Source organism: Eptesicus fuscus, chromosome 25 (genome assembly GCF_027574615.1).
Source record: "Eptesicus fuscus isolate TK198812 chromosome 25, DD_ASM_mEF_20220401, whole genome shotgun sequence".
Lineage (NCBI taxonomy): Eukaryota > Metazoa > Chordata > Mammalia > Chiroptera > Vespertilionidae > Eptesicus > Eptesicus fuscus.
Genome location: NC_072497.1, coordinates 251,710 through 265,257, shown reverse-complemented (window position 1 = coordinate 265,257; position 13,548 = coordinate 251,710). Strand labels below are relative to the sequence as shown.

At 55.6% G+C, this 13,548-nt stretch overlaps 1 protein-coding gene across 1 annotated transcript in view; it reads right to left on the bottom strand.

The window, feature by feature from the left end:
• Positions 1-2,179: 2,179 nt before the first annotated feature.
• The window catches only part of SCAPER (S-phase cyclin A associated protein in the ER), a 197,683-nt gene continuing 186,314 nt past the window's right edge, over positions 2,180-13,548 (bottom strand). The window contains exons 30-32 of the mRNA XM_054713413.1: positions 7,586-7,777; positions 5,583-5,634; positions 2,180-2,604 (exon numbers count right to left, since the gene is read on the bottom strand). Coding sequence (XP_054569388.1) covers positions 2,510-2,604; positions 5,583-5,634; positions 7,586-7,777 — 339 coding nt within the window. The 3' untranslated portion in view covers positions 2,180-2,509. The remainder of the gene's footprint in view (positions 2,605-5,582; positions 5,635-7,585; positions 7,778-13,548) is intronic.

The window sequence follows — 13,548 nt, the reverse complement described above, 5'->3', positions numbered from 1 at the left end:
AGTCAGAAACATCGATGAGAGAGAAACATCGATCAGCTGCCTCCTGCACCCCCCCCACTGGGGATGTGCCCGCAACCAAGGTACATGCCCTTGACTGGAATCGAACCCGGGACCCTTGAGTCCGCAGGCCGACGCTCTATCCACTGAGCCACACCGGCTTCGGCTGTAGGGGTTTTCTCGTACATTAAATTGCCTGTAACAGTGACAAGCGTTGTATGTTATGTGGACTCAACGCCTGCCCCGATTTGTGCGGCAAAAAAGCCGGTGAAGAGGCCCAGAGGTGCCAAGCGGGCGCGGGTTAAGAGGCGACCCCCACGTCTGGTCCTGAGGACACCCACTGCCGCTTGGCACCCGTGGCCTCTTATTCTGGGTTCACGTCAGGATGGGACACCGGCAGAGTGTTTGCCTCACCATTTGGGCGGCTCTGTGGGCTTCAGGCAGGAAAGGGGTTCCCGGAGTGGGAAGAGTGGACGGCTGTTTCCACCAGAGACTTCCATCCTCTGAGACATCAGAGCCCCCGGGCCGGTGTTCCCAGCAAACGCTGATGTTTAGTGGATTGTGGGGCAGAAATCAGCCTTTCAAAGGAGAATAGGGGCTCGCTCATATTTTTCAGCGCTGCCAGCACCGGGTTGAAGTGAGACACGGTCTAAGGCGGTTCTCAGGAAAGCCCGGCTCTGCTGCTGCCCCCCGGGGGGGGGGGGGGGGGGGAGGGGCCGAGCTCGCCCCACGTTTCCTGGGCCGTTCCCCCCACAGGCAAGTCCCCCCCCCCAGGCTGGGGGGAGGGCACCGGGAATGAGTAACAAAACTATTTGCAGAGACGTTGCAATCGAGCTGTGATAAAAGCAGGAAATGGGGAGTTTATTAAGCTGATGCGCGGGAGAGGAGAGGCTTTTAATGCGGGTCTGATGGACGGGAAGGTAAACTTGCTGGAGATACAGGGTTCCGCGCAGTAACGGGGGGCGGGGTGAGCGATGGCAGACTAGCGCCTCGATGACAGAGGCCGTGCCTGGAGGTGCGGACGGACGGACGGACGGAGTCGGGCGGGTGATGGGGGAGGAAGGGGCAGGGGACTCGGGTGGGGAGTGCCCCAGGGAACCGGCAAGTTGGGGCCCCTCGGAGCGCAGCCTGGAGGAGGCACCTGCTGGGCTGGGGGTCGGGACTGGGGGAGCGAGGGGCCGGCGGTTTCGGGGGGCGGTTGGGTGAAGACAGGAGGACGTGTTGGGGTGAGAGAGCTGGGAGGGGGGAGTGGAGGGCGGGGGTGGGGGTGGGGGGGCTTTGGTCTGCAGCTGCCTGGGGGGGGGGAGGGGGCGGGGAGGTGAGATGGGGCTCAGGCGCAGCGGGAGGCCGGTCCGGGTCCGGGGTCCCAGCGCCCCGGGAGGGAGGAGCGCCCTCTGGGGACGGTTCCGGTGGCTCCGGGCGCCCGGGCGGCGGGGCAGGGAAACCACGGACCCCATTTACGTGACGCCGTGACGCCTGTGCAGGGCTCCTGGGAGGGCAGTCAGGGCTGTCCATGTGTGGCTTCCGGCATTACCGTTTCTCCTCTCGGTGCCCGCGGTCCGGCCGGTGCCGCGGACGTGCGCTCGGGGCGGGGCCGCCTTTGGTTTGTTTGGCAGCGGGACCTCCGTGTTTTCTCCGTAAAACGGCAAAAACCATGCGCGCTACAGAAGCGAAGAAACGTCTCTCCCAGCCCCCGCCCCAGCCTTCAATCGGATCCATATTGGGAACCGTTTTCCAGCCGGTCTGTGTGGCTGGTAACGGCTGGTCCTCATCCGACAGAAGCGATCACCGATCACCGATCACCGCCGATCACCGATCACCGCCGATCACCGATCACCGCCGATCACCGATCACCGCCGTCAGGTGCGGCCCGGCCCGGAGCCGGCAGCGTCCGCAGGGGGTGCGAGCGGCCCTTCCGGCATCTGCGCTTCCTTCCGGAGCACCATTCCGGCCGCACCGCCCCGAGGCCGGGCTCGGTCTGAGGAGTGGGGTGGCCGGGGATCCCCGCTCCACATTCACTCCCAGTGGCCCCGGGACGTGTATGTAATTAGAATGCACTCCAGTCCCGGAGGAGGGGAGTTCGGAGCTGGTTAACTTTAAGTCTTTACTTAAGGTACCTCAAGAGTTGGAGTTAGCATTTTTCTTTCGCATTTGAATTGTCTTAAGAAAAGTCACCATTGCAAACAGAATAAGTTATTTTATTACAAGAAAACAGACTTGCTGATTTTGTGCCTAATTTCACCCATATTACAAATGCAAAGTAGATAAGATGGAAGTTACCAAAATGCAAACTGTTGTGCATAAATGAAATAAACTCAACTTACAGAGTTAGCAAGTGGAAGTATCTACAGCCATTATAAATAGTTCAAAGTATACACCATATCTACAGCACGGGGAGAGTATAAACATGTGAAAAAGAGTTTCTTAAGGAACAGTTAAAACGTTGGTTTGAACAATTTAAATTATTAATGAGGGTCCTCAAATATAGAACCAACCAAAACATTTTTTATTTTTATTTTTTTAAGAAAAATTGTCGAGCTTCCTCCCAGGCCTGCTGAGGAAATCTGTTAGCCAGCTCAAGATAGTCTTGGGATCCAAGGCATTTTCCTGAGAGAAAAATGGAAAAGAATGAAATGTAAAAGAGTTCTGAGTATTTTGATATCTGACAAAATGGAGACATAAAACTTCAGATAAACCATGACACAATTTATGCACACAAGGTAATTGATCTACCTATAGTATAAAATATGCAATATATTTGGGTCACAATCTATTTTATGCTAATGTATTTAGACATTAACTGCTATGTAAAACATGGTGAAAAAATTTCTTTCGGATTCCAGAGTTGGAAAATAGGGTAAAATAAATATAATAACAAAATAGAACGACAATCACACCTGCCCTTAACCTTTTGCACTCGGATGTCGAGTGTGACTCGACGCGGTTAGCATCGGTAGCAGCTCATATGTCGAGCCACACTCGACACGTAGTTTCACCGCGGGGGGAAGGGGGATTTTTGTCTATTTTTCCAGTATCTTTTCTTGTTTTAATTAGCATGAAAGGACAAGTAAAATGTAAATGCCGTCTCAACTGATGCCAAAAAAGAAAAAATGAAAAACCGATAACGCATGTGAAATTTATTAGGAAACTAGTACATGATCTTGTTGGAGAATTCAGAGATGGTACACTAACTTCCAGGGGTAGATTATTATCCACTAACTTAGAGCAACGTTTAGGTGGAAAGCTCCATATAATCACACCTCACCCTAACAAAAAACACAAAGATTGTGTTGTTTGTTCTAACAGAAAAATCAAAGGAGGAAGAAGAGAGACGATTTATATTTGCGAAACATGTGAATGTAAACCAGGTCTTCATGTGGGTGAATGTTTCAAAAAATATCACACCATGAAAAATTATAGAAATTAAAATTACTCTTTGAATGTATCAATAATTTGAAATATAAAAAAATCCAAATAAATAAGTTTGTATGAAAAGAAACTCCAGTTTTTTATTCTACTGCTGCGCTTTGTAAAATCTGGGTTATTTAAAAAATTAAATCCCGAGTAGAATAAAGGAATCGAGAAAAAAGCAAGCGAGTGCAAAGGGTTAAATTAGACTTGAACGGGTAAATATGTATGGAAGCAACATATTTTCTAAAACCGTTGATTTGGTTGGAGACACACTTTCAGTTTACATTCAACTTGGCGTGACGGTCACCCATGTAACCGCAGGGGCGTAGGGGCTCCCCTGACCGCGGGGCAAGCACAGCGGGGAGCAGCGAGCACCCAGCACTGGACCTTCCTCTGTGTGTGTGTGGGGGTGCCGCCAGGGCTGCTGACACTTAGGGTGCACGTGGGCGACCAACCCAGATGGCCTGCCATGTTTATGGGGACACCAGCGAGCTCCCCTGACGGGAGCAGGTCTCACAGGGACAGCTCGGGGTGTGCCACCAAGTGGAGTGACGGACTGAACGCACTGAGGGGGGAGCGTGGGGGTCCGGAAGACGTCGGGGAAGAAAGAAGGTGGACCCAGGCCTCAGCCCTCCCTCCCGCAGACAGAGGCAGCTCCGGGGACTCTGCGGGCCAGACACCAATGGTGACTCATCAGTCGGGACAAGCTGATGGGGGGGGGGGGGGGAGCGCCCGCACTTCTCACGGGCAGAGAAACGCTGTCCAGGTACAAGGGCGGGCACCAGATTTCCGTGGGTGTTTTCACATCTTTAAAAACTTCAAAGTTCTCTGGAGAGAAACAGTGACAAACGATGCTGACCTCCCCAAGGGGCCTCCGTGGCTCTTCTCCCTGCAGGCCGTGACCGTCGGGCAGAACTGAACTTGCACCTCGGGCTTGGACAAATGGCACCGGCTGCGATGCTGACTTTAACTCTAAAAGGGGCACCGCCTTCTGTTTACTCAGCACAGTACCCGAGTCACTGAACGTGACATTTTCCATGACACTGTTACAAGCTTATAGTTCCATCTTTGTACTTTTCAGCACTCGCCCACTGTGTGTGTGTGTGTGTGTGTGTGTGTGTGTGTGTGTGTAACAATCCAAGATGCCCCCCCACTGCCGTCTGCCCCCCAGTGAGGACTACTCGGTGGGTGCCCCAGGGGCCCCTGACTGGCCACTTTAAAGACTGTCACACTAATGGGGGCATTAGGGTCTCAATCAGAGACGCTGCCTCGACAGTCACAGAGCGACGTGCACGCCTCAGTTACTGTCTAGGTAGCAAAACGTTTTACAAAGTAAAGATGACTTCAAACTCCACGTCTGCAGCGTGATCTCAGGAAACACCTCAGCAGGAAACTACAGGGAGAAACCCTTGTAATCTGATGGCCTTTTCTCCACGGAGAACAACTGTACGTCTCTTACTTCAATTAGAGAAATTCAAGTACTTGAATTTAGGGCCGATATGGGTTACTATCACTAATAATTTTATTCTGAACATGCACAGGGGACCAAACCTATGTGATTTCAGTATTTAGGTGAGTAACATGGGCCAATATTAATGATCTGATTGTCTCCTGTATTACTAAGTAAATTTAGTCATTATTCACCATTTATTATATCTTGCATGAGGTGAGTATACATTTCACAAAGATATTTCTTTTACTTCCATAGATTTCTCTCTCTCTCTCTCTCTCTGTCTGTCTGTGTGTGTGTGTGTGTATGTATATATATATATATTATATTTTTAAATTTAATTTTATTTATTTTTTTTGAGTTTTAGAGAGATTGGTAAAAAGAGGGGGAGAGAGAGAAACATTGATTGGCTGCAAATGCTCCCACTGGGGATCAAACCTGCATCCTGGGCATGTGCCCTGACAGGACTGACCCAGCCACCTTCTGGCATTCGGGATGATGCTCCGATCAACTGGGCCGCACTGGCCAGGGCTCTGTATATTCCGATACATTCATGCTGATTACAAAACTGTTTTTTTTTTTTATTGTCTGAAATACACTTGGTATCTGAATCTCACATATTTTAGGCAAAGTAAGAAACAACTTCTCCAAGGGTTCTGAAAGATGAAGTAAGAAACGTGTCCGTTCAGCTGACAAACATGACCGTTAATCTTAAGAGACATACCTTTGGGCTGGGAAGACTGGTTCTCTGCTTGACCGTGACTCTGTGCAAAGTCCTGTGAAGATGAGAAAAGCGTTTTACACCAAAACCACAAGCAGAGAGCCTCACTGAGCGCGGCTGTACAGCTGCTGAATTCAGAGACAACGATGTTTGCACGAGTATTTGGAGCTGAAGAAACGGATGCCAGGCCCTGCAGGTTCTCGTCATTTTAACCAAACAGCCATGCCTCTCAGCTTCTGCTCGCCCAGCACAGGCCAGGCTGCTGCCACCACGGAAACGCAATCTTACTTCATATCCAACCAACTGAACACTTCAGTCACAGTTACTGTCTTCAACAGATTAGTAACGTTTTTAAAACACAACTATTAAAGCTCTTAGGTAGTCAGCTAAATTTCAAAGTCTGCTAATTTTACTTTCACATGGAAAATGTAGACCATACAGAATTTCAGAAACTACCAGCTCCTGCCTTTAATATCACTTTCTAGTAATTATTATTAATCTAAAACACAGGGGCCTTGCAGAACCATTTTAGAAGCTAAAATCTAATATGTATTAGTTCCCTTCAACACTATTATTTATAGAAAAAATTACTTGATTTAAGCCCAACATTTTATCTCAAATAAGTATTCTAAGATATTTGTGTAGCATTTCCAGAATTTGTGTTAAAATATAAGTGAAATGTGTTAAATTTATATTCACTTATTTGAATGTGTGTTGAATGTAATACAGCAGAGTAGATTTAGAACTAGTTTGAGATGACTATCAGATGAAAACAAGTAATATATTTATTACTTTAGATTCTGATATCATTTGTATTTTTACAAATAGTTTCCCACGCAGTTGAAAATGGAATGGATGAAGGTGGGCCAGATACAGAATCTGCTCTTTGCTGAACTATCACTGTCTTGGTTGAGGGCCCTCTGTTCGGGCCCAACACTCTGCACCCCACGTCCCAGGCAGCCCCTACCCCTCCGCTGCCTTACTTTCCTGCTCAGCACTAACACCAGCAGGCAAGCTGTCTGTTTTCTGTTCGACTCCCCCCGCAATGGAAAGTCTGAGGGGGCAGGTGTTTGTGTTTCATTCCGTGCTGTGATGCCAGTGCCTGGAGCAGGGTGTAACCTGGAGGGACCACAGCACCGAATGGAAGAAGGAACCATCTGCGTTTAAGATCACGGTCTTAAATGAAATTCCTTCTGCATTCAACCCCAAGGTTCGAAGAATATATGCAGAGCCCTAACTTTTGCTATGATGGTTACAGAAGACTTGATTAAGACTTTGATTTAACCGTAAGACACTTGTTGAAAGTTCGTACCTGACCTGCCGATTTGAATAGCTTTGAAAACTTGTTCAGAAACTGAAACCCAGGCTCAAACAAAACAACTAAGCTGAAAATAAAAGGTTTCGAAACATAACTGACCCAGTTGTGTTATATTTGAAAGAAAATGGAATGTTTTCAGGAAATAATGATCTACAACGACAGAAAAAACCACAGGTTTGCTATTCACACGTATTAAAGAATAGCCACCTTGGTTTTGCTTAGTTAGCTACGCACTGATACAGACTAACTCAGTCAGAAACACAGGAGGCCGTTGTTAAAAGGTGTAGGTTTTTCTAAAGGCAATATAACAGGTTTTTATACACACAAGTGTGTGTATATATGGATCGTATTTATTTAAACATTTCCAATACACTGAAGTTCTCACTGATCTTTCCTCAGCAATCATTACCTGTCCCTTACAGCCAGACTAAGCGTCAAGTGAATGGAACCGTTAAAGCCTTACCGAAGCCTGGCCGTGCTCTGAAAGCATCTCCTTGGTGCGGCCTCACCGTTTCCGCCCGAGGAAAACGCCCTTTCCCTGAAATCCTCGGTAGAAACTACCCAACACTCCACCCCCGTGTTACCGCCCCGACCTTTTGTGAACAATTCCCGAGCACCGAAGTGTGCGAACTCCCTACAGGGCGGTGTGGATGGCCTGGCGGAGGCCTCCCCGACAGCAGGGCGGTACCTGAAGGAAGGAGGCCAGCAGGACGCAGCTCATCTCCTGCTCCAGGATGACCTTGTTGTGGCCGTTGTTGAAGCACGCGGCGATGAGCGACGGGAACAGCACCCGGACCAGCCGCGGGTCGCTGAAGTACTGGAAGGGCAGCTGGCACAGCTTCTGCAGCACCGTCGGGTGGCGGCCGGACTGCACGATGACCTGGGACGGGGGAGCAGCCGGTCAGCGGCCAGCCGCCGCCGGGCCTGCCCCCTCCGTGGGCAAGTGCCGGGAGGAACCACGAGGACCCGCGGCGGGAGTGGGACCTGCCCTTAACTTAGGGGTGCTGGGGAGGAGCAGACAGGCATCTCACCTCCTGACTCGGGGAAAGATTCCAGAAGTTCTGCGGCCACTGACGTTACTAGAATCGTGATGAAGGCCCAGCGGCCGTGCAGGCCCGTGATGTGGACCAGGACCCGCAGCCGTAACCACGCACCAGCCCCGCCCCCCCCCCCCCCCCCCCACAAAGCAGGGCAGCCCTTTCCCTTAAACCTGCACACAGCTCCCTCCCCAGGCAGACAGCCTCTGGCAGCCCCGCCCACTGCAGCCCCTGACCGGCTCACGTATGAACGCGGGTAAATCCATTCCGTGTGCAGACAGACACGGAAGGAAAGGGGAGTGAAGGGGAACGAGCAGCTTCGGCCCAGGCGGCAAAGATCCCTCCTCCCATCCGTCCTCCTTATCTGTTTCCATCAGGGCCGCGGGGACCAGGAGGAGAACTGTTTAGAGAACGCGGCCGTGGTGGTGAGGCGGGCGAGGCTTACAGCTGTGCACATGCCCGGGACCAGGCAATGCAATTAATGGGCGTGTGGGGAGCCCTCCTAATTTACTCCGGGGCCCCCAGGATAGAATCAGAGATGTCAAAGTCAGATCTGTTTCAAGTAACCTTGACTGGACAGATCTCATAGAAGGTAGGGACACTAAAATCCAAGGTCAGGACTGTCAATTGTACTTGGAAAAACACAACCCTACAGGTACACACCCAGACAGGGCGGCATGCAGATGGAAACCAGAGGGAAGGAACGCCAGGGCAGAGGCAGGAGGAACATAAATTACAGGGATTTACAAGTTTTCAAAGCGCTCCCAACAATGCTTTAAGAACACGCGCGCAGATGATAATGCAGTCTGGTTTAAGAAGAAAGTCAACAAAGTAATAGTTCACATATTTCAGTTCAATGGCTGAAACGACTTCAAAAACCTCCAGAGAATGCTGACAGGGCTGGTTAATGCCTACAGATCCAGCAGGAATGTGAAGGACGCGCAGCCTGACCATTCGGCACACGGCTGTGTGCTGCCGTCCCGACACCGGGGAAACGTGTGTCCTACTGTCCGCTTTCCTGATAAAGCATGCGCTCACATCTTTACTGTAATCGTCGGGTACACGCTGTGGCCCAGCCGAATGGGCCCCACCTGAGAGCTCACGACGACCCCGTATGAGCAGCCCCCCCTCAGCGTTTTCTGTGGAAGGGGCTCCCTGCTGAAGACACCCCCCGCCAGCCGGGCTGGCACAGTGGCAAAGACGATAACGCTGGGTTCTTGGTAAACGAGACGGAACAGGAGTGCCCGGCGGAGCCCTCCCCCTCGGCCCCTGCCCCTCGCTGAGGTGGGCAGAGCCCTCGGGGCCGCCGCCCGGGCGGAAAGGCGTTGACAGGTCGCACAGGGCCGTGCCGTGACCTGCCAGCGGCCACGACTTCTAAGCCTCTCGACGGTGCAGACACTAACGGGTGTAGGCAGTTACCTTGGGGTGCGGGGTTCCACCCACAGGGCCACCTAGGAGACCACCTGGGTACAGGCTGGGGTGCCCGAGGGTGGTTGGCACCCGGCTTGGCTGTGCGCTTCGAACCACGTGTCACACGCTGCGGGCAGACAGGGTGTGGAGGCCGGGGAGGGGCTGACCTGCACACGGAGACTCGGGCCAGACCCCCGCGGGGGAGGCAGGTGGGCTGTGGCATGAGCAAGCTGAGCCGCTGCGGGATCGGGCTGAGCGCTCCCTCGGGTGGGAACCGAGACCGGGTGCCAACGCCCGGCCTGGACGCTCAGGGCTTGGGGCACCAGGAGAGAGCTGCCCGCGAGGCTGCGGACAGGCTGCGGGGCGAGGGGCTCCGTTTCATGCTGTCCAGTCCCTCTCCCCGGCCACGGGGGTCATCCCTGGGATGGCCGAGGCGTTCCCCAGGCAGGAGACGGCAGCAGAGCGGCCCCGGCGGCGTGGACGTGCTGCTGAGGGGGAGGAATGTGCACCGTCGGGGAAGCTAGTTTACAAGACGCTGCTCTCTCTCTCTCTGCATCCCGACGGGGCTGGCACCGAATCAGTGACGGCTGGCCTGTCGCCTTTGTTGACCAAGGTGGGCGCTCCCCTGGGCCTGGCCAGGCCACTGCCCTCCCGCAGGGCACGCAGGCCAACGCCCACCGCGAGGGCTTCTCTCAGAGCAGCTCCGTGTCGCACGCGGCCGGGAGGGGCTGGACGGCAGACAGGGACCAAGAAGGGTCTGTCCAAGCCGGCCGCTTCCCTAGTCGTGTGACCCTGGGCAGGTTGCCCCATGCCCGGTTTGAAGGGGGGAATTCCTTCAGAAGTAACTTTTTAATGACGTGTACACGGTTCCCAGCGGGAGTGCCACAGCGCTGCACAACACGCGACACCGGACGTCAGTGCGGGGCACCGACCTCTTCCCCTGAGATTAAAAAAAAAAAAAAAAAAGGACGAGAAATCCGGTGCGAATGAATCAAAATTATACCTTTTTTTTTTCAAATTGGCAAAATTTAATACATCTTTTGGTGTGCTGCAGAACTTTAGCAGTCAGTGCTGTGTGCCACGAGATGGAAAAGGTTGAAAATCATTGATGCACACACACCCCTTACGTCAGTGGTTCCCAACCTTCCTAATGCCGCGGCCCTTTAACACAGCTCCTCATGTGGTGGTGACCCCCAACCATAAAGTTATTTTCGTTGCTACTTCATAACTGTAATTTTGCTACTGTTAATGAATCGTAATGTAAATATCTGTGTTTTCCAATGGTCTCAGGCGACCCTGCTAGCGGCTCTCACCCTGTGGGTGGCGACAACAGGAGGAACTGTGTTAAAGGGCCGCGGCAGTAGGAAGGCTGAGAACCGCTGCCTTAAGTGAACACCGGTTTTCACAAGGTGAACATGCCTGTTGGTGCCCAAATGGAGAGCAAACAGGACCAGGGGTGCCGGACCCCGAAACAGACCCCCTCACTGAGAAGGATGCCGTGTCTTGAATTTGGGGCGACGAGCAGAAGCTACCTGACTGACTGAACACGACAGGGCTTCATGCCCTCGGCGTCCCTTCCTGGTCCTTCCCCGGTCGGTACGACCCACGGAAGAAGGGGGTCTTTTGCCCAAGGCCCTGGTCCTCACCACTTTTGTTAGTAACACGGGGTCGGGAAAGAGGGGGAGAGACCCCCCTCCCTCTTCTCTCTGGAAGCAGGGGTTCGAGGACAGGGAGGCTGCAGGCGGGCAGTGTGCGCGGCCTGGGGAGAGAGGCCGGGGGACACGAACACGGCGTTAGAGGAATCTGGGTAAAGGAAAGGAAAGAGGATGGAATGTGCAGTGGACAAGCACGCTGGTTCTTTCACCTGCTGACCCCTGGCCCCCCGGCCTCTGCCTCCGATCTGTGTGCCTCCCACCAGGCAGGTACCGGGTGCACCGAGGCCAGGTGAGGTCAGCAGACACTGAGTCTCGGGTCAAGTCTGTGGGGACAGAGGCCAGGCTTTCGCTCTCAGGAGACGAATGACAATCACAGGGGCCGGAGGAGGGCCCTTCACGCGGGGAGCGCGGACCTGCCTCAGCGGCGTCCAACCTGCGCCCGGGGACTGCAGGGCGGGACCCCAGGAGAGGAGCCGGGCGCCCTGGGCCTCACAGCTCAGGCTGCCGCCACAGAAACGTGCTTCCCGCAGCTCCGGGGCCTGGGAGTCAGGTCGAGGGGCCGCAGGGTCGGTTCCGGGAGAGCCTCCTCCTGGGTGCAGACCCACCGTCTGGCCTTTCCTGGCGAGTGCGGAGTGCGCGTGGACAGACAGGCCTCTCTCCGAGGCCACGGGCCTGCCACGTCAGGACCCACTGCGATGGCCTCCCTGGACCTCAGTCACCTCCTAAAGCCCCCTCTCCGAGTGCGGTCTCGGGGTTCATGTTCAGCATGGAGCGGGGAGGGGGGGCGCAGCTGTGATTCCTCCTCCACCGGCCAGAGGGACGTCTCACCCGAGAGGCTGCCCTCACACAGCTGCCAGCCGCCCCTCGGCGGCCACAACCCGCCCGCAGGCTCCGGGGACAGTGAGGCAGCCCTGGCTCTGGTGGGTCCTTTCTATAAGAGGGTACGGGGGGGGGGGGGGCGCGGCAGGCTTCAGGGCTTAGATGAGGCGCAAACGAGAGCGTCTGTGACCAGAACGTAGAAGCCAGTGCAGCGACGGGCACTGCTGTCACGTCCTCTCTGGTGGCACCTGCTGCCACCCGCCCGCAGGACGGAGCTCTGACCACAGGACCTCCCGCCCACAGGACGGAGCTCTGCCCACAGGACCACCCGCCCGCAGGACGGAGCTCTGCCCACAGGACCTCCCGCCCGCAGGACGGAGCTCTGCCCACAGGACGGAGCTCTGCCCACAGGACCTCCCGCCCACAGGACGGAGCTCTGCCCACAGGACGGAGCTCTGCCCACAGGACCTCCCGCCCGCAGGACGGAGCTCTGCCCACAGGACCACCCGCCCGCAGGACGGAGCTCTGCCCGCAGGACCTCCCGCCCACAGGACGGAGCTCTGCCCACAGGACGGAGCTCTGCCCACAGGACGGAGCTCTGCCCACAGGACGGAGCTCTGCCCACAGGACGGAGCTCTGCCCACAGGACGGAGCTCTGCCCACAGGACGGAGCTCTGCCCACAGGACCTCCCGCCCACAGGACGGGGCTCTGCCCACAGGACCTCCCGCCCGCAGGACGAAGCTCTGCCCACGGCGGGTGCCAGCCCGGACCTGGTGGGGCAGGACGTGCGTCCTGACAGCTCTGAGGAGTCCCGGCCTGAGCATGACCCAAGAAACCCAGGGCCGAGGCTCGGCGGTGCTGCGAGGCCGCTGTGCTCAGGCGCCGGGGGAACAGGCAGAGGGCAGAGCTCCCAGACGGCCGTGGGCCGAGTCCTCCGGCAGGAGCTTCCCGTGAAGCCCAGGAAGTCTTCCCGGCAGCAGCGCCAGTGACGCCGCTCCTTCCAGCCCAGAGCCAGGCGGCAGCCGCCACACGTCCCGGTCCCGGACGGGGCGGCCGCATCCTCCCTCCCGGCCTGTGCTGGCTCTGCTGGACGGTGAGGCTCGTCCCTGTCACCGGGGGTCAAACCGCAGCTCCTCGTGCGCCTGATGGTCTGCCTCCCCCTCCCGCCGCCTTGGCCCGCACAGCCAGCCCGTGGCACACGGCGTGTCCCGGGGGAGGGCGTCGGGGCCCTCGCGGCTGGGACCAGCTCCTCGTGAAGAGACCCCGAGGCTCCCAGGCCTCTCTGCCACGGCGCTGTGAGGACAACCTGGAGGAGGCCCTCCTGGGCCCCCCGGCCTGGCTTCCCGCCGCAGACAGGAGGGCAGTGTGTGCTGTTCACCCAGCCGGCCCCCGGTTCTGCAGGGAAGGGCGGGGACCCTGCAGGACGGGCTGCACGTGGGACCCTCTGGGCTGAGGACATCGAGAGGGAGATGAGGATGACACACCGCCGCAGGGCGCCCCGGCCGGGTTTGCGGGGAGTTCTGGGGGAGAGCCGCCTCCTGGGTGGAGCGGTGGGCGCTGGTCTCTCTGTGGAGGCCCGTCTCCAGGACACTGCAGGCAGGACCCCTCACCCGCAGGGCAGAGCTGGTCCGGGCACTCAGCACTCGGCCGTGTGTGCAAAGGCCCCGCCCCGCGGCCTCACTCTCCACGCACTCTCTGTGGTGGGCCGTCGGGGGAGGGTGACCCTCCT